Source organism: Oncorhynchus gorbuscha, linkage group LG21 (genome assembly GCF_021184085.1).
Source record: "Oncorhynchus gorbuscha isolate QuinsamMale2020 ecotype Even-year linkage group LG21, OgorEven_v1.0, whole genome shotgun sequence".
Classification (NCBI taxonomy): Eukaryota; Metazoa; Chordata; class Actinopteri; order Salmoniformes; family Salmonidae; genus Oncorhynchus; species Oncorhynchus gorbuscha.
In genome coordinates, this window is record NC_060193.1 from 20,020,920 (window position 1) to 20,047,113 (window position 26,194).

The window sequence follows — 26,194 nt, forward strand, 5'->3', positions numbered from 1 at the left end:
CATAGGTATTCCTCTTGTCCAGATGGGACAGGGCAGTGTGCAGTGTGATGGCAATTGCATCGTCTGTGGCCCTATTGGGGCGGTAAGCAAATTGAAGTGGGTCTAGGGTGACAGGTAAGGTGGAGGTGATATGGTCCTTGACTAGTCTCTCAAAACACTTCATGATGACAGAAGTGAGTGCCACCTTTGCATTCTTGGGTACAGGAACAATTGTTGTCATCGAGGCTAGGAATGTCGTCTGGGCCGGCAGCCATGCAAGGGTTAACACGTTTTAAATGTCTTACTCACGTCGGCCACGGAGATGGAGAGCCCACAGTCCTTGGTAGCGGGCCGCATCGGTGGCACTGTATTATCCTCAAAGCGGTTAAAGAAGGTGTTTAGTTTGTCTGGAACAAAGACGTCCGCGATGTGGCTGGTTTTCCTTTTGTGGTCCGTGATTGTCTGTAGACCCTGCCACATACGTCTCGTGTCTGAGCCTTTGAATTGCAACTCCACTTTGTCTCTATACTTACATTTTGCTTGTTTGATTGCCTTGAGGAGGGAATGACTACTCTGTTTGTATTTCTCCATATTCCCAGTCACCTTGCCATGGTTAAATGCGGTGGTACGCGCTTTCAGTTTTTCTCGAATGCTGCCATTATCCACTGTTTCTGGTTAGGGTAGGTTTTAATAGTCAAAGTGGGTACAACATCTCCTATACACTTCTTTATAAACTCACTCACCAAATCAGCGTATTCGACAACATTATCTTCTGAGGCTACCTGGAACATATCCTAGTCCGCGTTATCAAAACAATCTTGAAACGAGGATTCCGATTGCTCAGACCAGCGTTGAATAGTCCATAGCACGACTACTTACTAATAATGGAGTTTGTAGAATAACCGAGTTGATGCTCATGCCTAGTGCTTGTTTTGGACCATGAAAGACAGAAATGATCATATACTAAAAAAGTTGAAAATGTTAAAAAAATTATATAAAATGCTTTTATTTTTTGAAGAGAAAGTGAAAGAGAGAAACAGATAGGATGTGTGAATGTGAAAGTGTATATTCAGTTTGATTATTCATCTGCATACTGAATGTACGTCTGTCCATGACGTTGTATAAGTGACGTTATCCTGTCTGATTCAGTGCGTCTCTCTGTTTGTCTGTCTATCCTTATGTCCTTGTCATATTGAGCAGTGTAGAGGGAGACTACAGCCACTGACATCTACTCTCTGTTTGTCTCTTTAAGCCAACATCATAGAGAGGGTGGGGCTGGGCTATACCGCTGTACCGAGCGAGAGGAGCGATGGGGAGAGAGGGGAGGAAGAGAAGGGAGGAATGTGAGACGAGGAAGAAGGAGGGAAGGAGGGATTTTGAATGATAGACAGAGAAGGAGGGATCGGAGTGACAGAGGGAGGAGAAAAGGGAGGGAGAAGGATAGCAAAAGGGAGGGCTCAGGGAAATAGAGAGCACAATTGAGAGAGAGAGAGAGAGAGAGAGAGAGAGAGAGAGAGAGAGAGAGAGAGAGAGAGAGAGAGAGAGAGAGAGAGAGAGAGAGAGAGAGAGAGACCATGTAAAGCATGTTGCCGCTGCTGGCTCTGTAATGCACTGCGAGCAAGGGATGAGAGAGAGAGTCACACACACACACACTGTCTCTCCACACGTGCGCACCCACCCACACACAGACACACACACACAAACACACACACACACACACACACGCACGCACGCAATGAAACTGAGAGTTGCTTTGATCGGGAGATCAAGAGACACACACACATTCTCTCTTTCTCTCACACACAGAGGGAGTAGGGAAGGCATCCAGGCTGGTGCCTTTTGAAGCAGCAGTGAAAGAAAGAGGAGAGAGGACAGGGGGACTCTAAGGCACCGGACCACTGTCACCTACCGACCAGCCCCCCCCCGATGATCCACGGCTACAGCCACTGCACAGTAAGAGACAACAGCTACCTGTCACCTCCCTCCCTTCATCCCTCCATTCATTCATTCATGCCTCGCTGCCCCTCTCCTCATTTGTGTGAAGGATAATCAACCGTGGTGATGTTGGAGTTGGAGATCCGAGGGGAGGCTAGGCAGGCACACTGCATGAGTTCCCTTTCCCTAAGTCTCTCTCTTGCTTCCTCATTCATGAATGTCACCTCTGTTTGTGGGAACTGCTGGGATTAAAAAATGTTTCTCTCTGTTTTCTCTCTCTCTCTCTCTCTCTCTCTCTCTCTCTCTCTCTCTCTCTCTCTCTCTCTCTCTCTCTCTTTCGCTCTCTCTCTTTCGCTCTCTCTCTCTCTCTTTCGCTCTCTCTCTCTGTCTTTCCCCTCTCTCTCGGGGGGTAGGTGAAAAGGGGGTTATGCCAGGAGAGCTTGAAAGGAAGGGAAGATCCAGCTCTCCGTCTGTCCATCCGTCCGTCCACCCGTCATCCTCATTCCTCTTTTTTTTCAGAGCCGGTATCTCAGGTCGGACGGTCCCGTTTTGAATTCTTTCTTTTTCTCTCTCTTTTCTCTTTTTTTGATGGAGGGATGTGAAGGATCAGGTGAAGAAAGGAGGAGCTGCATTGTGGATGTCTGAAAGGTTGTGTCATTTCTAGTTTTTTTGGTTTGTTCTTATTTCAACGATCACTTTATTTCAACGATCACCTCCTGACTGAATTGAAGCGTGTGTGTGAGCAGCAGGACTGGAGGCTATAAGGACTTTGAGACTTATCTCTGTTTTGATATGATTCGGTCGTCAGGAAAATTCTATCCTGTCCTGAAGGAGCTGTGTCAAAGTTAGCTGGAGCTGCAGGGAGAGGAGGGGGCCGTGGGGAGGGCCTGTGGCCCAGGACGAAGCACCCAACCTGGGACGCACACAGGGGGACACTGGCGTAGTGGCTCTTCTCACCCACTGATAACTGTGTACCTGAAAATGACACCATGAGTTTTATATTTTCCTGCTGCCATGGTGACGGAGGGACAGTGACAACAACGTGAACAACAACAAGTGCAATAGCAGGCAACAGCCTAAAGGAGAACAACAACAGCTAAACCACCAGTGACTGGAACAACACATTGCATCGAACCAAACCTCAACTAGTCACCATCCCACAACTTCTGGGTGAGCCTTTGACAAGGACTCCACCACTCTCACTGCCGTGGTGGTCTCTTCCCTCCATTCACCAGCAAGAATCCCCTAGTGACCCCAACTCTGCTACTATATTCCTCCAGATATTGTTGACATAACATATTGACATTTCTATGTCAATCTAGGAAAGTTTTCTCAAGGATTCTGGGTAATCTCCTCCGGCGGTGCGCCGTCGCCCTGGGTGAAAGGGCAGGGGGGCGGCCCACGGTTCCCCCCGACCACAACCGGGTGAAGAACAGGAGCGGGCGGCAATATGGCGGCTCTCGCCAGCTCGTTGATCCGCCAGCGGCGGGAGGTGAAGGACCCCCAGGCCAACCGGCAGGTGGCCAACAAGAGGAAGCCGTGCCCCAAGGCCAACAAGTCCCTGTGCCAGAAACAAATATTATTACTCATATCAAAAGTCCGACTATGTGGCAATCGAGGGCGAAAGTTAGAAAAAAAACCGGGTGAGTCAATATATACTGTACCAGTCAAAAGTTTGGACACACCTACTCACTCAATGGTTTTTCTTTATTTTTTACTATTTTCTACATCGTCGAATAATAGTGAAGACATCAAAACTATGAACACATAACACACATTTGAATCATATATTAACCAAAAAAGTGTTAAACAAATCCAAATATATTTCATGTTTAAGATTCTTCAAAGTAGCCACCCTTTGCCTTGATGACAGGTTTGCCCACTTGTGTCATTCTCTCAACCAGCTTGATGAGGTAGTCAACTGAAATGCATTTCAATTAACAGGTGTGCCTTGTTCATTTGTGGATTTTCTTTCCTGCTTAATGCGTTTGAGCCTATCAGTTGTGTTGTGACAAGGTAGGGCTGGTATACAGAAGATAGCCCTATTTGGTCAAGTCCATATTATGGCAAGAACAGCTCAAATAAGCAAAGAGATCATCATTACTTTAAGCATGAAGGTCAGTCAATACGGAACATTTCAAGAGTTTTGAAAGTTTCTTCAAGTGCAGTCGAAAAAAAACAAATTGCTATGAAGAAACTGGCTCTCATGAGGAATGCCACAGGAAAGGAAGACCCAGAGTTACCTCTGCTGCAGAGAATAAGCTCATTAGAGTTACCAGCCTCAGAAATTGCAGCCCAAATCGATGCTTCACGGAGTTCAAGTAACAGACATATCTCAACATCAACTGTTCAGAGGAGACTGCATGAATCAGGCCTTCAAGGTCAAATTGCTGCAGAGAAAACACTACTAAAGAACACCAATAAGAAGAAGAGACTTGCTTTCTCCAAGAAAAACTAGCAATGGACATTAGACCGGTGGAAATCTGTCCTTTCGTCTGATGATTCAAAATGTTAGATTTTTGGTTCCTACCGCCGTGTCTTTGTGAGACGCAGAGTAGGTAAACGGATGATCTCTGCATGTGGTTCCCACTGTGAAGCATGGAGGAGGTGTGATGATGTGGGTGTGCTTTGCTGGTGACACGGTCTGTGATTTATTTAGAATTCAAGGAACACTAAACCAGCATGGCTACCACAGCATTCTGCAGTGATACTCCGTCCCATCTGGTTTGCTGCCATCAAGGCAAAGGGTGGCTACTATGAAGAATCTCAAATCTCAAATATATTTGGATTTGTTGAACACTTTTTTGCTTACTACATGATTCCATATGTGTTATTTCATAGTTGTGACGTCGTCACCATTATTCGACAATGTAGAAAATAGTAAAAATAAAGAAAAGCCCTTGAATAAGTAGGCGTGTCCAAACTTTATACTGGTACTGTATTTTCACTTTCATTTATGTGAGTATATACTTGTCTATTACTCTCTTTCTTTTACTTGCTACTTAATACTCCCGAGAGTTGTGAAGGTATTATTTGTTTTGGTTTATTTCATCATATACAGTCTGTACCCACCATACATGACCCCACCAATCCATATTGACAGTTTACATGATTGTCAAGAAGCTCAAAGCTTCGTTATCTTCTTGTTACCGAACAGACATATAAGTTCAGCTTTTGACTGTAGAAAGCAGAGGTGACCCAGCGGTGCAGTTAGCATAAGCCCCGTTGTATTTAGGCGAATGGCCTGAATATCCGTTGCATTATCACCTAAATGGAAACGAGGGAGAGTTAGAATTTGTATGTACTGGTTGTGTTAAAAATAAAAATAATTCTATCTACTCAATACTGACAATACAATAAAAGTCGATTTTGTTTTCTCTAACAAAATGTGCCACATCTGCTACATCCTTTCCCCTATTATAACTTTAAACAATGTACCATACAGAATGAACCACACGACTGCCCCCTACTCTGACTGTAATGGGTGTGATTATTGTGTTACATGTCAGCACAGCGGACCGACCAGCAGACAGGTCCTGGTCATTTGCGGCGATAGAAAGAACTTGGCGTGTCATTGTGATTTAGCACTGTGTAAAAACATCAATACCTTCATTTACGGGGCAACTGGTGTGTGTGTGTGTGTGTGTGCGTGTGTGCGTGTGTGCATGCGTGCGTGCGTGCGCGCGTGTTCACATGTGTTATTTAAAACCCTGTGTGTGTGTTTTACATAATTAACCCAGTGACACATTAAACCGGTCAGACTAAATCTATCACAATACACTTCTGGTTAGTGGAATTAAACTAGACTTGAGGAGGCATATTCCCAGACTGCTTTGAGGGGCTCTCGTCACGGTGGCTGCTGCGGTTTTATGATCTCATAAGTAAATGGACCAAAATGAAGTTTAATGGTGGCAACAGTATTTCTATGAGCTAGTGTGAGACAGTGAGCTAGTTACAAGACAAACTGTTCTTCATGTAGAACAATGTTATTTATGGGACATCCTGCTATTGTGTTTATATTCACATGTATCTCTGTGCTCTTGACATTTGGAACTAGTTGTTTGGAGTAGTCAGTGTGTCAAAATATTGAAATCATTTCAGACTATACGGTCACCTTTTAGATTATATTTAAGCAATAATGCCCGGGGAGGTGTGGTATATGGCCAATTTACCACAGCTAAGGGCTGTTCTTACGCACGATGCAACGTGTGCCAGGACACAGCCATTAGCCGTGGTATATTGGCCATGTGTGGGTCATTCTAGTAATATTTTTATTATTGTTATTATTTATTATTGGGTCACCAAAATGAAATGTTAAAAGATTTTGAATATAAATTGAAATGTCCAGTATAATGAATTGAAATAAATATAGCATTAATTTAAACTTTTTTTACATTTATTTTTTAAATCATGTTTTTTAACTGGCACTAAGAATTCTGTAATGTAATTATATAACATCATTCACCAATTTTCACCTGCATGGTACAGAAACAGGCATGTAATCACATTGTTCTATATCTGTAGTTTGTTGTTTTTTAAAGTCAGGTGGGGATTGTCGAGATGACCAACTCAACCCCGTTACATGAAATCAAGATGGAAAACTAGTACTTATCAAAATAATACTTTAACCCATAAAAATATACAATCTATTCATTCATGCACACCATGTGGTCTCCTGTCCTTCACCACATGAGGAGCAGAGGCCATTTTGAACCAAAAAAACTCAACCCGGTCACAAGCATAGTAATAAAAATGCTTTAATGCCTGAGGTGGGAAAATATGTTTTCTTGACGGTTTAAAATGTACTTAATGTTGTGGGGTGTTCAGTTATTCTAGTAAAACTGATTTATCTAATATTAGCGCAGCCCAAGAATGACCCATATCACAAACCCCAGAGGTGCCTTATTGCTATTATAAACTGGTTACCAACGTAATTAGAGCAGTAAAAATACATGTTTTGTCAAACCCGTGGTATACAGTCGGATTTACCACAGCTGTCAGCCAATCAGCACTCAGGGCTCGAACTACCCCGTTTATAATTCGCCTTTTCTCTCTCTGTATACCAGGTTCTATTTAGTCATTTATTTCAAAGTATGATTTCCGGCATGTTGTGTGAAGACTCACTCAGAATTGAAGAATTGAAGGCTGACTTAGTTAGATGCTTCCAGAGGTTTCTCTCTATCATGGAGGGACTGTTGAGTGAAGTGAACGGTCTATGAGCGGTGTGTCGACGTTCTATAAATACGGTGTAAACGTTCCGTTGGTAGAGCATGGTGCTTGCTACGGCACAATAAGTGGCGGCGATTCCCGGCACCACACATACGCAAAACATGGACGCGGCAGGTTAGTAAGTCATACGTGAATATTATATGAAACCTAATACCAAGTCACCACTCCCCTCTCCAAACCCCAGTAGCCATTGGTCTAACTGGGTGTGTGTAGTAGCTGCTGCGGTCGTCATTCCGCTGCTCGACCCGCTATATGTATTATCAAGTTCGTCAGGGTGATCACGGTGGAAACCGTACCGCTGAACGCAGCATCTGCCGCCGCGGCCACCATGCACTGCACTGTAATTACCAGTGGAAAATATGGCCCCCGCACTCACGCACGTACACATGCCCCGGTGAACATAGGTATCAGCCCAGGTCCTAATGGCCGGCCCTTCCTTTCCTAATGGGTTGCACCAGCGGTCGCTACAGTCGGATTGTTTTATTATGGTAATACAAGCCCCTTTTGCTTTCTATGGCTTCTCCACGATTCCGCCATTCACTACGTATTAGTATGGATTAGACATCGCTTGCCCCTGTCATTGTGGGAATATCGCCTGTCAGCAGAAAAAAGAGAGAGGGAGAGAGCGAGGGAGAATCGGTGACCCATGGCCGTGAGTTTGTAGGTGTTCCTGAGTGTGTGTTTTTCCGTCTCTGGTGCCTCTGTCTGTGTGTGCACAGTAACAGAAACTGTAATTGATATGGTAATTTTGGGTATTATCAACAATTTTACTGCAGCATACTGTAAATTATGGAGCATTGTGGGAAAATGTTGCAGGTGGTGAAAGAATTGCTGTATTTCGAATGGTACTGTAATTCCACCCACTGAATTTCTAAAGTCTTTGAAAGTCAAGTTAATAAACAGATCACTGACCATTTCCAATACCACCGTACCTTCTCCGCTGTGCAATCCGGTTTCCGAGCTAGTCACGGAAACGCTCAAGGTCCTAAACGATATCATAACCGCCATCGATAAAAGACAGTACTGTGCAGCCGTATTCATCGACCTGGACAAGGCTTTCGTCTCTCAATCGTCGTATTCTTATCGGCAGACTCAACAGCCTTGGTTTCTCAAATGACTGCCTCGCCTGGTCCAGCAACTACTTCTCAGAAAGAGTTCAGTGTGTCAAATCGGAGGGCCTGTTGTCCGGATCTCTGGCAGCCTCTATGGGGGTAACACATGGTTCAATTCTCGGGCCGACTCTTTTCTCTGTATATATCAATGATGTCGCTCTTGCTGCGGATGATTCCCTGATCCACCTCTACGCAGATGACACCATTCTGTATACTTCTGGCCCTTCTTTGGACACTGTGTTAACTAACCTCCAAACGAGCTTCAATGCCATACAACACTCCTTCTGTGGCCTCCAACTACCCTTAAACGCTAGCAAAACCAAATGCATGCTTTTCAACCGGTCGCTGCCTGCACCCGCACGCCCGACTATCATCACTACTCTGGATGGTTCTGACCTAGAATACGTGGACAACTAAAAATACCTAGGTGTCTGGCTAGACTGTAAACTCTCCTTCCAGACTTATATCAAACATCTCCAATCCAAAATTAAATCGGCTTCCTATTTCGCAACAAAGCCTCCTTCACTCACGGCGCCAAAATGACCCTAATAAAACCGACTATCCTACCGATCCTCGATTTCGGCGATGTCATCGACAAAATAGCTTCCAATACTCTACTCAGCAAATTGGATGCAGTCTATCACAGTGCCATCCATTTTGTTACCAAAGCGCCTTATACCACCCACCACTGCGACCTGTATGCTCTAGTCGGCTGGCCCTCGCTACATATTCGTTGCCAGACCCACCGGCTCCAGGTTATCAATAAGTCTATGCTAGGTAAAGCTCCGCCTTATCTCAGTTCACTGGTCACCATAGCAACACCCACACGTAGCACGCGCTCCAGCGGGTATATCACACTGGTCATCCCCAAAGCCAACATCTACTTTGGCCGCCTTTCCTTCCAGTTCTCTGCTGCCAGTGACTGGAACGAATTGCAAAAATTGCTGAAGCTGGAGACTTACATTTCCCTCACTAACTTTAAACATCAGCTATCTGAGCAGCTAACCGATCGCTGCAGCTGTACATAGTCCATCTTTAAATAGCCCACCCAATCTACCTACCTCATCCCCACATTGTTTTTATTTACTTTGCTGCTCTTTTGCACACCAATATCACAACTTACACAACATCATCTGCTCATCATCCTCTGCTCATCTTTCACTCCAGTGTTTATCTGCTAAATTGTAATTACTTTGCTACTATGGCCTATTTATTGCCTTACCTCCTCAAGCCATATGCACACACTGTGTATAGACTTCATTTTTTTTATATTGTGTTATTGACTGTACCCTTGTTTATTCCATGTATAACTCTGTTGTTGTTTCTGTCGCACTGCTTTGCTTTATCTTGGCCAGGTTGCAGTTGTAAAAGAGATTGTTCTCAACTAGCCTACCTGGTTAAGTAAAGGTGAAATCATCTTTTTTTTAAAGAATACAGTATCGTATCTTTGGATCGCAAACAAAACTTTTGACCGTAGTCGGTGTAAGGTATTGTTGTTTCTGTTGCATTGACATATTTTGAGGTGTGCCTTGTGAGAGGCTCTATCTGTTAGCCCCATGAATAAGAATGCTGTACCAACTTAACTCCTATGTGATTATAGTGCCCCATCAATTTGTATAGGGGGCAGATTGGAATGGCAGCAAGTCTTCAACCATAAACGGTTGAGCATTTTGCCACGTCCTTTTGGTCTGTTTGGCCCTGTGGTCACCGTGGGTTTGGAAGTCTTTGTTAAGGCCTTTGTTATGTGCAAATTATATAAAACACCAAATATTCATAAATACACTGTAATGTGTAAACACTTTACCTACTGTAGCAGCCAACCTGCTTGCACTAATCACTTGTAATTACAGTAAAATACTGTGAAATCCATTCATTCTGATAACAGTAGCTTCACTTTTTTACAATATAATACAGTCAATTTTACAGTATTGTACTGTGTGTCAATACACAGTACTTGCCTTGTTACCGTATTTATATATATATATATACTGTAATATGAAATACAGAATTTCACTTGCCACCAAGCTGCCTGTAAGCTACTGTCAAATTCACAGTAACCTCATTTACAGTGTGTGTGCCTCTGGCTGTGTGTTTGTGTCTGTGTATCCCATTGGCTGTGTGTGTGTTCCTGCCTCTGTGTGTGTGTGGTGTAGGTGGTTGGAGGCCATCATTGATCACTCATCACCAGTGTCCCCACAGAATATTCCTGACCTCTCCTGTTCGTAGCTCACCCTCAAAGGGGCATCTGGTTGGTTTTGCTTTGGCTCTACCCAGCATGCAACAAGCTTCTACAAGAGTTTAGCTCAATTATAGATCAGCAGAGGGGACGGAGAGAGGAGTGGGATGGAAAGAGGCATGGAGAGAGGGACAGGGAGAGGACTGGGATGGAGAGAGGGATGAGAGAGGGACAGGGAGAGGACTGGGATGGAGAGAGGGATGAGAGAGGGACAAGGAGAGGACTGGGATGGAGAGAGGGATGAGAGAGGGACACGGAGAAGACTGGGATGGAGAGAGGGATGAGAGAGGGACAGGGAAAGGACTGGGATGGAGAGAGGGATGAGAGAGGGACAGGGAGAGGACTGGGATGGAGAGAGGGATGAGAGAGGGACAGGGAGAGGACTGGGATGTAGAGAGGGACAGAGAGGACTGGATGGAGAGAGGGATGGACAGAGAGAGGGACAGAGAGGACTGGATGGAGAGAGGTATGGAGAGAGGGACAGAGAGGACTGGATGGAGAGAGGTATGGACAGAGAGAGGGATGGAGAGGACTGGATGGAGAGAGGTATGGAGAGAGGGACAGAGAGGACTGAGATGGAGAGAGGGACGGAGAGAGGGACAGAGAGAGGGACAGAGAGAGGGACAGAGAGAGGAACAGAGAGAGGGACGGAGAGGACTGAGATGGAGAGAGGGATGGAGAGAGGGACAGAGAGGACTGGATGGAGAGAGGGATGAAGAGAGGACTGGATGGAGAGAGGGATGGAGAGAGGGACAGGGATGACTGGATGGAGAGAGGGACAGGGAAAGGACTGGGATGGAGAGAGGTATGGAGAGAGGGACAGGGAAAGGACTGGGATGGAGAGAGGTATGGAGAGAGGGACAGAGAGGACTGGATGGAGAGAGGGATGGAGAGAGGGACAGAGAGGACTGGATGGAGAGAGGGACAGGGAGGACTGGATGGAGAGAGGGACAGGGAAAGGACTGGGATGGAGAGAGTTATGGAGAGAGGGACAGAGAGGAATGGATGGAGAGAGGGACAGAGATGACTGGATGGAGAGAGGGATGGAGAGAGGGACAGAGAGGACTGGATGGAGAGAGGTATGGAGAGAGGGATGGAGAGGACTGGATGGGGAGAGGTATGGAGAGAAGTATGGAGAGAGGTATGGAGAGAGGTATGGAGAGAAGGATGGAAAGGACTGGATGGAGAGAGGGATGAACAGAGAGAGGGACAGAGAGGACTGGATGGAGAGAGGTATGGAGAGAGGGACAGAGAGGACTGGATAGAGAGAGGTATGGACAGAGAGAGGGACGGAAAGGACTGGATGGAGAGAGGTATGGAGAGAGGGACAGAGAGGACTGAGATGGAGAGAGGGACAGAGAGAGGGACAGAGAGAGGGACAGAGAGAGGGACAGAGAGAGGGACGGAGAGGACTGAGATGGAGAGAGGGATGGAGAGAGGGACAGAGAGGACTGGATGGAGAGAGGGATGAAGAGAAGACTGGATGGAGAGAGGGATGGAGAGAGGGACAGGGAAGACTGGATGGAGAGAGGGACAGGGAATGGACTGGGATGGAGAGAGGTACGGAGAGAGGGACAGAGAGGACTGGATGGAGAGAGGGACAGAGAGGACTGGATGGAGAGAGGGATGGAGAGAGGGACAGAGAGAACTGGATGGAGAGAGGGACAGAGAGGGGGATGGAGAGGACTGAGATGGAGAGAGGGATGGAGAGAGGGACAGGGAGGACTGGATGGAGAGAGGGATGAAAAGAGGACTGGATGGAGAGTGGGATGGAGAGAGGGACAGGGAGGACTGGATGGAGAGAGGGACAGGGAAAGGACTGGGATGGAGAGAGGTACGGAGAGAGGGACAGAGAGGACTGGATGGAGAGAGGGACAGAGAGGACTGGATGGAGAGAGGGATGGAGAGAGGGACAGAGAGGACTGGATGGGGAGAGGGACAGGGAGGACTGGATGGAGAGAGGGACGGGGAAAGGACTGGGATGGAGAGAGGTATGGAGAGAGGGACAGAGAGGACTGGATGGAGAGAGGGACAGAGAGGACTGGATGGAGAGAGGGATGGAGAGAGGGACAGAGAGGACTGGATGGAGAGAGGTATGGAGAGAGGTATGGAGAGAGGGACAGAGAGGACTGGATGGAGAGAGGGACAGAGAGGACTGGATGGAGAGAGGGACAGAGAGGACTGGATGGAGGGAGGGATGGAGAGAGGGACAGAGAGGACTGGATGGAGAGAGGTATGGAGAGAGTGATGGAGAGGACTGGATGGAGAGGGTGATGGAGAGGACTGGATGGAGAGAGAGATGGAGAGGACTGGATGGAGAGAGGGATGGAGAGAGGGATGGAGAGGACTGGATGGAGAGAGGGACAGAGAGGACTGGATGGAGAGGACTGGATGGAGATATGGATGGAGAGAGGGATGGAGAGGACTGGATGGAGAGAGGGATGGAGAGAAGGATGAGAGAGGGATGGAGAGAGTGATGGTGAGAGGGATGGAGAGGACCGGATGGTGAGAGGGACAGAGAGGACTAGATGGAGAGAGGGATGGAGAGGACTGGATTGAGAGAGGGATGGAGAGGACTGGATGGAGAGAGGGACAGAGAAGAATAGATGGAGAGAGGGATGAAGAGGATGGAGAGAGGGACAGAGAGGACTAGATGGAGAGAGGAATGAAGAGGACTGGATGGAGAGAGGGACGGAGAGGACTGGATGGAGAGAGGGATGGAAAGGGCTGGATGGAGAGAGGGATGGAGAGGACTGGATGGAGAGAGAGAGATGGAGAGGACTGGATGGAGAGAGGTATGGAGAGGACTGGATGGAGAGAGGGATGGAGAGGACTGGATGGAGAGAGGGACGGAGAGGACTGGATGGAGAGAGGGATGGAGAGGACTGGATGGAGAGAGGGACAGAGAGGACTAGATGGAGAGAGGGATGAAGAGAGGACTGGATGGAGAGTGGGATGGAGAGAGGGACAGGGAGGACTGGATGGAGAGAGGGACAGGGAAATAACTGGGATGGAGAGAGTTATGGAGAGAGGGACAGAGAGGACTGGATGGAGAGAGGGACAGAGAGGACTGGATGGAGAGAGGGATGGAGAGAGGGACAGAGAGGACTGGATGGAGAGAGGGACAGGGAGGACTGGATGGAGAGAGGGACAGGGAAAGGACTGGGATGAAGAGAGGTATGGAGAGAGGGACAGAGAGGACTGGGTGGAGAGAGGGACAGAGAGGACTGGATGGAGAGAGGGATGGAGAGAGGGACAGAGAGGACTGGATGGAGAGAGGTATGGAGAGAGGTATGGAGAGAGGGATGGAGAGGACTGGATGGAGAGAGGTATGGAGAGAGGGATGGAGAGGACTGGATGGAGAGAGTGATGGAGAGGACTGGATGGAGAGAGGTATGGAGAGAGGGATGGAGAGGACTGGATGGAGAGAGGGATGGAGAGGACTGGATGGAGAGAGGGACAGAGAGGACTGGATGGAGAGAGGGACAGAGAGGACTGAATGGAGAGAGGGATGGCGAGGGGGACAGAGAGGACTGGATGGAGAGAGGGACAGAGAGGACTGGATGGAGGGAGGGATGGAGAGAGGGACAGAGAGGACTGGATGGAGAGAGGTATGGAGAGAGTGATGGAGAGGACTGGATGGAGAGAGGGATGGAGAGGACTGGATGGAGAGAGAGATGGAGAGGACTGGATGGAGAGAGGGATGGAGAGAGGGATGGAGAGAGGGATGGAGAGAAGGATGGAGAGAGGGATGGAGAGAGTGATGGTGAGAGGGATGGAGAGGACCGGATGGAGAGAGGGACAGAGAGAACTGGATGGAGAGAGGTATGGAGAGAGTGATGGAGAGGACTGGATGGAGAGAGGGATGGAGAGGACTGGATGGAGAGAGAGATGGAGAGGACTGGATGGAGAGAGGGATGGAGAGAGGGATGGAGAGAGGGATGGAGAGAAGGATGGAGAAAGGGATGGAGAGAGTGATGATGAGAGGGATGGAGAGGACTGGATGGAGATAGGGATGGAGAGGACTGGATGGAGAGAGGGATGGAGAGGACTGGATGGAGGGAGGGATGGAGAGAGGGACAGAGAGGACTGGATGGAGAGAGGTATGGAGAGAGTGATGGAGAGGACTGGATGGAGAGAGGGATGGAGAGGACTGGATGGAGAGAGAGATGGAGAGGACTGGATGGAGAGAGGGATGGAGAGAGGGATGGAGAGAGGGATGGAGAGAAGGATGGAGAGAGGGATGGAGAGAGTTATGGTGAGAGGGATGGAGAGGACTGGATGGAGATAGGGATGGAGAGGACTGGATGGAGAGAGGGATGGAGAGGACTGGATGGAGAGAGGGATGGAGAGAAGGATGGAGAGAGGGATGGAGAGAGTGATGGTGAGAGGGATGGAGAGGACCGGATGGAGAGAGGGACAGAGAGGACTAGATGGAGAGAGGGATGGAGAGGACTGGATGGAGAGAGGGACAGAGAGGACTAGATGGAGAGAGGGATGAAGAGGACAGGATGGAGAGGACTGGATGGAGAGAGGGACAGAGAGGACTGGATGGAGAGAGGGTCAGAGAGGACTGGATGGAGAGAGGGATGGAGAGGACTGGATGGAGAGAGGGACAGAGAGGACTAGATGGAGAGAGGGATGTAGAGGACTGGATGGAGAGAGGGATGGAGAGGACTGGATGGAGAGAGGGACAGAGAGGACTGGATGGAGAGAGGGACGGAGAGGACTGGATGGAGAGAGGGATGGAAAGGACTGGATGGAGAGAGGGATGGAGAGGACTGGATGGAGAGAGGGATGGAGAGGACTGGATGGAGAGAGGTATGGAGAGGACTGGATGGAGAGAGTTATGGAGAGAGGGATGGAGAGAGGGACGGAGAGGACTGGATGGAGAGAGGGATGGAGAGGACTGGATGGAGAGAGGGACAGAGAGGACTGGATGGAGAGAGGGACAGAGAGAGAGATGGAGAGGACTGGATGGAGAGAGGGATGGAGAGGACTGGATGGAGAGAGGTATGGAGAGGACTGGATGGAGAGAGGTATGGAGAGAGGGACGGAGAGAGGGACAGAGAGGACTGGATGGAGAGAGGGACGGAGAGGACAGGATGGAGAGGACTGGATGGAGAGAGGTATGGAGAGGACTTGATGGAGAGAGGTATAGAGAGAGGGATGGAGAGAGGGACAGAGAGGACTGGATGGAGATAGGGACGGAGAGGACTGGATGGAGAGAGGGATGGAGAGGACTGGATGGAGAGTGGGATGGAGAGAGGGACAGGGATTACTGGATGGTGAGAGGGACAGGGAAAGAACTGGGATGGAGAGAGTTATGGAGAGAGGGACAGAGAGGACTGGATGGAGAGAGGGACAGAGAGGACTGGATGGAGAGAGGGATGGAGAGAGGGACAGAGAGGACTGGATGGAGAGAGGGACAGGGAGGACTGGATGGAGAGAGGGACAGGGAAAGGACTGGGATGAAGAGAGGTATGGAGAGAGGGACAGAGAGGACTGGATGGAGAGAGTGATGGAGAGGACTGGATGGAGAGAGGTATGGAGAGAGGGATGGAGAGGACTGGATGGAGAGAGGGATGGAGAGGACTGGATGGAGAGAGGGACAGAGAGGACTGGATGGAGAGAGGGACAGAGAGGACTGAATGGAGAGAGGGATGGCGAGGGGGACAGAGAGGACTGGATGGAGAGAGGGACAGAGAGGACTGGATGGAGGGAGGGATGGAGAGAGGGACAGAGAGGACTGGATGGAGAGAGGTATGGAGAGAGTGATGGAGAGGACTGGATGGAGAGAGGGATGGAGAGGACTGGATGGAGAGAGAGATGGAGAGGACTGGATGGAGAGAGGGATGGAGAGAGGGATGGAGAGAGGGATGGAGAGAAGGATGGAGAGAGGGATGGAGAGAGTGATGGTGAGAGGGATGGAGAGGACCGGATGGAGAGAGGGACAGAGAGGACTGGATGGAGAGAGGTATGGAGAGAGTGATGGAGAGGACTGGATGGAGAGAGGGATGGAGAGGACTGGATGGAGAGAGAGATGGAGAGGACTGGATGGAGAGAGGGATGGAGAGAGGGATGGAGAGAGGGATGGAGAGAAGGATGGAGAGAGGGATGGAGAGAGTGATGGTGAGAGGGATGGAGAGGACTGGATGGAGATAGGGATGGAGAGGACTGGATGGAGAGAGGGATGGAAAGGACTGGATGGAGAGAGGGATGGAGAGAAGGATGGAGAAAGGGATGGAGAGAGTGATGGTGAGAGGGATGGAGAGGACCGGATGGAGAGAGGGACAGAGAGGACTAGATGGAGAGAGGGATGAGAGGACTGGATGGAGAGAGGGACAGAGAGGACTAGATGGAGAGAGGGATGAAGAGGACAGGATGGAGAGGACTGGATGGAGAGAGGGACAGAGAGGACTGGATGGAGAGAGGGTCAGAGAGGACTGGATGGAGAGAGGGATGGAGAGGACAGGATGGAGAGAGGGACAGAGAGGACTAGATGGAGAGAGGGATGTAGAGGACTGGATGGAGAGAGGGATGGAGAGGACTGGATGGAGAGAGGGACAGAGAGGACTGGATGGAGAGAGGGACGGAGAGGACTGGATGGAGAGAGGGATGGAAAGGACTGGATGGAGAGAAGGATGGAGAGGACTGTGATGGAGAGAGGGATGGAGAGGACTGGATGGAGAGAGGTATGGAGAGGACTGGATGGAGAGAGTTATGGAGAGAGGGATGGAGAGAGGGACGGAGAAGACTGGATGGAGAGAGGGATGGAGAGGACTGGATGGAGAGAGGGACAGAGAGGACTGGATGGAGAGAGGGACAGAGAGAGATGGAGAGGACTGGATGGAGAGAGGTATGGAGAGGACTGGATGGAGAGAGGTATGGAGAGAGGGACGGAGAGAGGGACAGAGAGGACTGGATGGAGAGAGGGACGGAGAGGACAGGATGGAGAGGACTGGATGGAGAGAGGTATGGAGAGGACTTGATGGAGAGAGGTATAGAGAGAGGGATGGAGATAGGGACAGAGAGGACTGGATGGAGATAGGGACGGAGAGGACTGGATGGAGAGAGGGATGGAGAGGACTGGATAGAGAGAGGGACAGAGAGGACTGAATAGAGAGAGGTATGGAGAGGACTGGATGGAGAGAGGTATGGAGAGGACTGGATGGAGAGAGGTATGGAGAGGACTGGATGGAGAGAGGTATGGAGAGGACTGGATGGAGAGAGGGATGGAGAGGACTGGATGGAGAGAGGGATGGAGAGAGGGACAGAGAGGACTGGATGGAGAGAGGGACAGAGAGGACTGGATGGAGGGAGGGATGGAGAGAGGGACAGAGAGGACTGGATGGAGAGAGTGATGGAGAGGACTGGATGGAGAGATGAGATGGAGAGGACTGGATGGAGAGAGGGATGGAGATAGGGATGGAGAGGACTGGATGGAGAGAGGGACAGAGAGGACTGGATGGAGAGGACTGGATGGAGATATGGATGGAGAGAAGGATGAGAGAGGGATGGAGAGAGTGATGGTGAGAGGGATGGAGAGGACCGGATGGAGAGAGGGACAGAGAGGAATAGATGGAGAGAGGGATGAAGAGGATGGAGAGAGGGACAGAGAGGACTAGATGGAGAGAGGAATGAAGAGGACTGGATGGAGAGAGGGACGGAGAGGACTGGATGGAGAGAGGGATGGAAAGGGCTGGATGGAGAGAGGGATGGAGAGGACTGGATGGAGAGAGGGATGGAGAGGACTGGATGGAGAGAGGTATGGAGAGGACTGGATGGAGAGAGGTATGGAGAGGACTGGATGGAGAGAGGGATGGAGAGGACTGGATGGAGAGAGGGACGGAGAGGACTGGATGGAGAGAGGGACAGAGAGAGAGAAGGAGAGGACTGGATGGATAGGACTGGATGGAGAGAGGGATGGAGAGGACTGGATGGAGAGAGGTATGGAGAGGACTGGATGGAGAGAGGTATGGAGAGAGGGACAGAGAGGACTGGATGGAGAGAGGGACGGAGAGGACAGGATGGAGAGGACTGGATGGAGAGAGGGACAGAGAGGACTGGATGGAGAGAGGGACGGAGAGGACTGGATGGAGAGAGGGATGGAGAGGACTGGATGGAGAGAGGGACAGAGAGGACTAGACGGAGAGAGGGATGAAGAGAGGACTGGATGGAGAGTGGGATGGAGAGAGGGACAGGGAGGACTGGATGGAGAGAGGGACAGGGAAAGGACTGGGATGAAGAGAGGTATGGAGAGAGGGACAGAGAGGACTGGATGGAGAGAGGGACAGAGAGGACTGGATGGAAAGAGGTATGGAGAGAGGTATGGAGAGAGGGATGGAGAGGACTGGATGGAGAGAGGTATGGAGAGAGGGATGGAGAGGACTGGATGGAGAGAGTGATGGAGAGGACTGGATGGAGAGAGGTATGGAGAGAGGGATGGAGAGGACTGGATGGAGAGAGGGATGGAGAGGACTGGATGGAGAGAGGGACAGAGAGGACTGGATGGAGAGAGGGACAGAGAGGACTGGATGGAGAGAGGGATGGAGAGGGGGACAGAGAGGACCGAATGGAGAGAGGGACAGAGAGGACTGGATGGAGGGAGGGATGGAGAGAGGGACAGAGAGGACTGGATGGAGAGAGGTATGGAGAGAGTGATGGAGAGGACTGGATGGAGAGAGGGATGGAGAGGACTGGATGGAGTGAGAGATGGAGAGGACTGGATGGAGAGAGGGATGGAGAGAGGGATGGAGAGGACTGGATGGAGAGAGGGACAGAGAGGACTGGATGGAGAGGACTGGATGGAGATAGGGATGGAGAGGACTGGATGGAGAGAGGGATGGAGAGGACTGGATGGAGAGAGGGATGGAGAGAAGGATGGAGAGAGGGATGGAGAGAGTGATGGTGAGAGGGATGGAGAGGACCGGATGGAGAGAGGGACAGAGAGGACTAGATGGAGAGAAGGATGGAGAGGACTGGATGGAGAGAGGGATGGAGAGGACTGGATGGAGAGAGGGACAGAGAGGACTAGATGGAGAGAGGGATGAAGAGGACAGGATGGAGAGGACTGGATGGAGAGAGGGACAGAGAGGACTGGATGGAGAGAGGGTCAGAGAGGACTGGATGGAGAGAGGGATGGAGAGGACTGGATGGAGAGAGGGACAGAGAGGACTAGATGGAGAGAGGGATGTAGAGGACTGGATGGAGAGAGGGATGGAAAGGACTGGATGGAGAGAGGGATGGAGAGGACTGGATGGAGAGAGTGATGGAGAGGACTGGATGGAGAGAGGTATGGAGAGGACTGGATGGAGAGAGTTATGGAGAGAGGGATGGAGAGAGGGACGGAGAGGACTGGATGGAGAGAGGGATGGAGAGGACTGGATGGAGAGAGGGACAGAGAGGACTGGATGGAGAGAGGGACAGAGAGAGAGATGGAGAGGACTGGATGGAGAGAGGGATGGAGAGGACTGGATGGAGAGAGGTATGGAGAGGACTGGATGGAGAGAGGGATGGAAAGGACTGGATGGAGAGAGGGATGGAGAGGACTGGATGGAGAGAGGGATGGAGAGGACTGGATGGAGAGAGGTATGGAGAGGACTGGATGGAGAGAGTTATGGAGAGAGGGATGGAGAGAGGGACGGAGAGGACTGGATGGAGAGAGGGATGAGAGGACTGGATGGAGAGAGGGACAGAGAGGACTGGATGGAGAGAGGGACAGAGAGAGGTATGGAGAGGACTGGATGGCGAGAGGGTTGGAGAGGACTGGATGGAGAGAGGGATGGAGAGGACTGGATGGAGAGAGGGACAGGGAGGACTGGATGGAGAGAGGGACAGGGAAAGGACTGGGATGAAGAGAGGTATGGAGAGAGGGACAGAGAGGACTGGATGGAGAGAGGGACAGAGAGGACTGGATGGAGAGAGGTATGGAGAGAGGTATGGAGAGAGGGATGGAGAGGACTGGATGGAGAGAGGTATGGAGAGAGGGATGGAGAGGACTGGATGGAGAGAGTGATGGAGAGGACTGGATGGAGAGAGGTATGGAGAGAGGGATGGAGAGGACTGGATGGAGAGAGGGATGGAGAGGACTGGATGGAGAGAGGGACAGAGAGGACTGGATGGAGAGAGGGACAGAGAGGACTGGATGGAGAGAGGGATGGAGAGGGGGACAGAGAGGACTGAATGGAGAGAGGGACAGAGAGGACTGGATGGAGGGAGGGATGGAGAGAGGGACAGAGAGGACTGGATGGAGAGAGGTATGGAGAGAGTGTTGGAGAGGACTGGATGGAGAGAGGGATGGAGAGGACTGGATGGAGAGAGAGATGGAGAGGACTGTATGGAGAGAGGGATGGAGAGAGGGATGGAGAGGACTGGGTGGAGAGAGGGACAGAGAGGACTGGATGGAGAGGACTGGATGGAGATAGGGATGGAGAGGACTGGATGGAGAGAGGGATGGAGAGGACTGGATGGAGAGAGGGATGGAGAGAGGGATGGAGAGAGTGATGGTGAGAGGGATGGAGAGGACCGGATGGAGAGAGGGACAGAGAGGACTAGATGGAGAGAGGGATGGAGAGGACTGGATGGAGAGAGGGATGGAGAGGACTGGATGGAGAGAGGGACAGAGAGGACTAGATGGAGAGAGGGATGAAGAGGACAGGATGGAGAGGACTGGATGGAGAGAGGGACAGAGAGGACTGGATGGAGAGAGGGTCAGAGAGGACTGGATGGAGAGAGGGATGGAGAGGACTGGATGGAGAGAGGGACAGAGAGGACTAGATGGAGAGAGGGATGTAGAGGACTGGATGGAGAGAGGGATGGAGAGGACTGGATGGAGAGAGGGACAGAGAGGACTGGATGGAGAGAGGGACGGAGAGGACTGGATGGAGAGAGGGATGGAAAGGACTGGATGGAGAGAGGGATGGAGAGGACTGGATGGAGAGAGGGATGGAGAGGACTGGATGGAGAGAGGTATGGAGAGGACTGGATGGAGAGAGTTATGGAGAGAGGGATGGAGAGAGGGACGGAGAGGACTGGATGGAGAGAGGGATGGAGAGGACTGGATGGAGAGAGGGACAGAGAGGACTGGATGGAGAGAGGGACAGAGAGAGAGATGGAGAGGACTGGATGGAGAGAGGGATGGAGAGGACTGGATGGAGAGAGGTATGGAGAGAGGGATGGAGAGAGGGACAGAGTGGACTGGATGGAGAGAGGGACGGAGAGGACAGGATGGAGAGGACTGGATGGAGAGAGGTATGGAGAGGACTTGATGGAGAGAGGTATGGAGAGAGGGATGGAGAGAGGGACAGAGAGGACTGGATGGAGATAGGGACGGAGAGGACTGGATGGAGAGAGGGATGGAGAGGACTGGATAGAGAGAGGGACAGAGAGGACTGGATAGAGAGAGGTATGGAGAGGACTGGATGGAGAGAGGTATGGAGAGGACTGGATGGAGAGAGGTATGGAGAGGACTGGATGGAGAGAGGTATGGAGAGGACTGGATGGAGAGAGGTATGGAGAGGACTGGATGGCGAGAGGGTTGGAGAGGACTGGATGGAGAGAGGGATGGAGAGGACTGGATGGAGAGAGGGATGGATGGAGAGAGGTATGGAGAGGACTGGATGGAGAGAGGTATGGAGAGGACTGGATGGAGAGAGGTATGGAGAGGACTGGATGGAGAGAGGGACAGAGAGGACTGGATGGAGAGAGGTATGGAGAGGACTGGATGGAGAGAGGGACAGAGAGGACTGGATGGAGAGAGGGATGGATGGAGAGTGAGGTTAACTATGTAATGTTAATGTCTGTATCATATATGGTGACAGTTCAAATGTGTGGTATTGCAATGTGTGATGTTCTAGTTGGTGTATGCTGTTTTGTTTATATTGGTGCTGTGGTGATATGGGTCAATTTGTTTTAGTGTGTCTGTGTATCTGTGTGCTCCACGTGTTCCTTCCTGCATGTGTGTGCGTGGTCTTACAATATACAGTATACAGTATACGTACTTACCCATAACCGTTCCTACTCATGCCCCACTATTTCCTAAGCAAGTAGTTTAGGTTCCATGTGTTTATGTACAGGTGCGTGTGTGAGCAAGCTCTAAATAAACATTCAGGTTGCTTGTGTCATTTCTGTGTGTGTGCGCCTGCCTTGATGTGATGCATGTGTGTATCGTCTGTAATCGCTGCCTACTTGTGTGTCAGTGACAGATGATGATCTGACGTGCATGTCCCTGACTGACCCTTCCTCCTCCTCCCCACCCCCCTCCGTCAGACCCCATCTCAACTCACTCACCGGGTGGCTGGTAACAACCCATACGAATGACGGCCTCACCCTCTACTACAGCCCAGTCAGCTGTTAACAAGGTCAGCCTGCCCCTCTGCAACCACAGAGAGGAGGAATCACCACGCTGGAATTGTGTGTGTTTGAGAAGGAATGGGAAGATTTATAGGTGTGTGTGTGTGTGTTTGAGAAGGACATATAAATGCTGTTTACCAAACAGAATACAATAACACTTCTACTGCATATCAGGTCAGGGACACACACATCTAGTGTGCACGGGTTGGCGCATGCCTGACAGCGTTTGTGTGTGTGTGTGGTGCTGCTGTGGCTAGAGATATCGGGAAAGGAAAGGGCCCTACTACGACTATAAATCCACACATACACCCTTTGATACGGCCTGGGTAAATTACAACCCTTCGCTGAAGTGTGTGTGTGACAATGAGCAGCTCATCGTTGCGGTGTGATTCATCAGGCCCCATCAGCACTGCTCATTAACACACTGATTTATCAATCACACACACACACACACACACACACACACACACACACACACACACACACACACACACACACACACACACACACACACACACACACACACACACACACACACACACACACACACACACACACACACACACACACACACACACACACACACACACACACACACACACACACACACACACACACACACACACACACACACACACACACACACACACACAAACTGATTTCATCAATAACACTGTGCTCAGTGTGGAGAGCAACCATTCAGCCCTGCATAATTTTTGGAGAGAGAGAGAGACACAGTAGCAGAATACCTGACTACCGTGACTGACCCAAACTTAATTAAGGAAAGCTTTGACTATGTACAGCCTTGCTATTGAGAGAAGCCGCCGTAGGCAGACCTGGCTATCAAGGAAAGACAGGCTATGTGCACACTGCCCACAAAATGAGGTGGAAACTGAACTGCACTTCCTAAACTCCTGCCAAATGTATGACCATTTTAGAGACAGACTCACAAAGAATTCTAAAACAAACCCAATTTTGATAAATTCCCATATCTATTGGGTGAAATACCACAGTGTGCAATCACAGCAGCAAGATTTGTGACCTGTTGGCTCAAGAAAAGGGCAACCAGTGAAGAACAAACACCATTGTAAATGCAACCTATATTTAGGTTTATTTATTTTCCCTTTTGTACTTTAACCATTTGCACATAACGACATTTGAAATGTCTTTATTATTTTGGAACTTTTGTGGGTGTAATGTTTACTGTTATTTTGTATTGTTTATTTCAATTTTGTATCTTGTCTATTTCACTTGCTCTGGCAATGTTAACATATGTCAAGCGAGAAAGCCCTCAAATTGAGAGGTTACCCCAACTTCTCCCCCACTTCTCTACTCCCTTGCTCTCGCAGTGCCCAAACCCTTATATTCTCAAGGACCCCTCCCTCCCTCCCTCAAGTGTCTTGTTCCTCAACATGGTGTTGACATCTGTCTCCTTCCTCTATCTCCCTCCCTCCCTCCAAGTCTGTCTTCTTCCTCAACATGGTGTTGACATCTGTCTCCTTCCTCTATCTCCCTCCCTCCCTCCCTCCCTCCTCCCTCCCTCCCTCCCTCCCTCCCTCCCTCCCTCCAAGTCTGTCTTCTTCCTCAACATGGTGTTGACGTCTGCTAGCCAGGTAGTTAGTCAGGGACAACGGGGAGCTGGGGAATTATGTAGCTGTATTATAAACCCAGGACTCAGAGAAGCTGCTACATGCATTTATAATGGAGCTCTGATTGCTACAGGGGGACGGCTGGTATTGGGGATGACATGGCAGGCATTCACTTGCTGTAGTAACTACACACAGTAGACAGTGTTGTGCTCACACACACACACACACACACACACACACACACACACACACACACACACACACACACACACACACACACACACACACACACACACACACACACACACACACACACACACACACACACACACACACACACACACACACACACACACACACACACACACACACACACTGCAAGTCTGTGAAGATGATCCATTGGGTTCATCCATCTGGATATTGCTTTCCCATTAGTAGCTTAGCGTATGAAATACACAAATAAAACTACCGCAATAAACCACAGCAAATTAAACTGTTACATACCACTGGACAGATTCAATTATTTCATTGCATTATTGTTTCCAAGTGGTTGCAGATCTATAAAAGGCTGTGAGCTGTGAGCTGGTGACAGCCATTTATATTCTGTTATTCACACCACCGCCAAGATGGCCGTACATTTTCCAGTCTTCTGTTGGGCTCCATTGTTTTTTCACTACTCACCTCCAGTTTACTGCCAATGGGACAGATGTGAAAATGGAGCCTGGTATAAATTCGTTTTTGATAACATTTGGCCTCCATAATGATCAACCTTATTGATTTGTGGTGGTGAAAAAGACATTTGTTTTTTGAGATGGATGTCATCATCCACAGGCATCTATAGGTGGTGACTTTGGGGAGGTAGGTGGGGGTTGTGTGTGTGCGTGCCTTCGGGCAGGGGGGTTCGTGAGAGGGCCATGGTACCCAAGCGGGTCAGAGAGGGGCAGTCGAATCGGGATCGGAAACAACTGTTCAGCTGATGACCTTCAAAGAAGGAGCACAGAGGAAGAACACACACACACAAACACGTGTACACATGCAAAATGGAACGCACAGACAGAAACGCACAATCTGTGACAGCTATGCCTCTGGTATCAATATGTAAACCACCTCAGGTGTGATTCATAATTAACCTGTAACACCATCTGTACCTTATACAGGTGGCACACACACACACACACACACACACACACACACACACACACACACACACACACACACACACACACACACACACACACACACACACACACACACACACACACACACACACACACACACACACACACACACACACACACACACACACACACACACACACACACACACACACACAACATATTCATCCTCTGTCTTGCCATGTACAGGATGCAGCAGCCTCTTTCTCGCTCATTGTGTTTGACTTGATGCAGGAAACAGATGCAGTGCTGTTTCTGCTGAGGCAGCATCTTCTACTCCCGCTGCTTGCCTCAATGTCTAAAATGAGTGGCGAGGAGAAGACTTGAATTTCCCTAAGCATGGTCCCTTTAATCAGTGGTCATACTTCTAATGACTGTATTCACATGCACGGGGAGAGGAAAGAACAGGTTAGCATTTTCTATGCAATCAATTTGCCCGATGGTATGCAAACACAGCTGTACGTGGATGACATGGAGATACGGTCCACGCACACCTCCTAGCCATCCTCACTCACTCACTCACTCACTCACTCACTCACTCACTCACTCACTCACTCACTCACTCACTCACTCACTGACTCACTC

At 49.7% G+C, this 26,194-nt stretch overlaps 1 protein-coding gene across 1 annotated transcript in view; it reads left to right on the top strand.

Annotated features, from left to right (window-relative positions):
* The first annotated feature begins 1,526 nt into the window (after positions 1–1,526).
* The window catches only part of LOC124008413 (fibroblast growth factor 11-like), a 168,493-nt gene continuing 143,825 nt past the window's right edge, over positions 1,527–26,194 (top strand). Inside the window, exons 1-2 of the mRNA XM_046319679.1 lie at positions 1,527–1,932; positions 2,328–3,557. Coding sequence (XP_046175635.1) covers positions 3,365–3,557 — 193 coding nt within the window. The 5' untranslated portion in view covers positions 1,527–1,932; positions 2,328–3,364. The remainder of the gene's footprint in view (positions 1,933–2,327; positions 3,558–26,194) is intronic.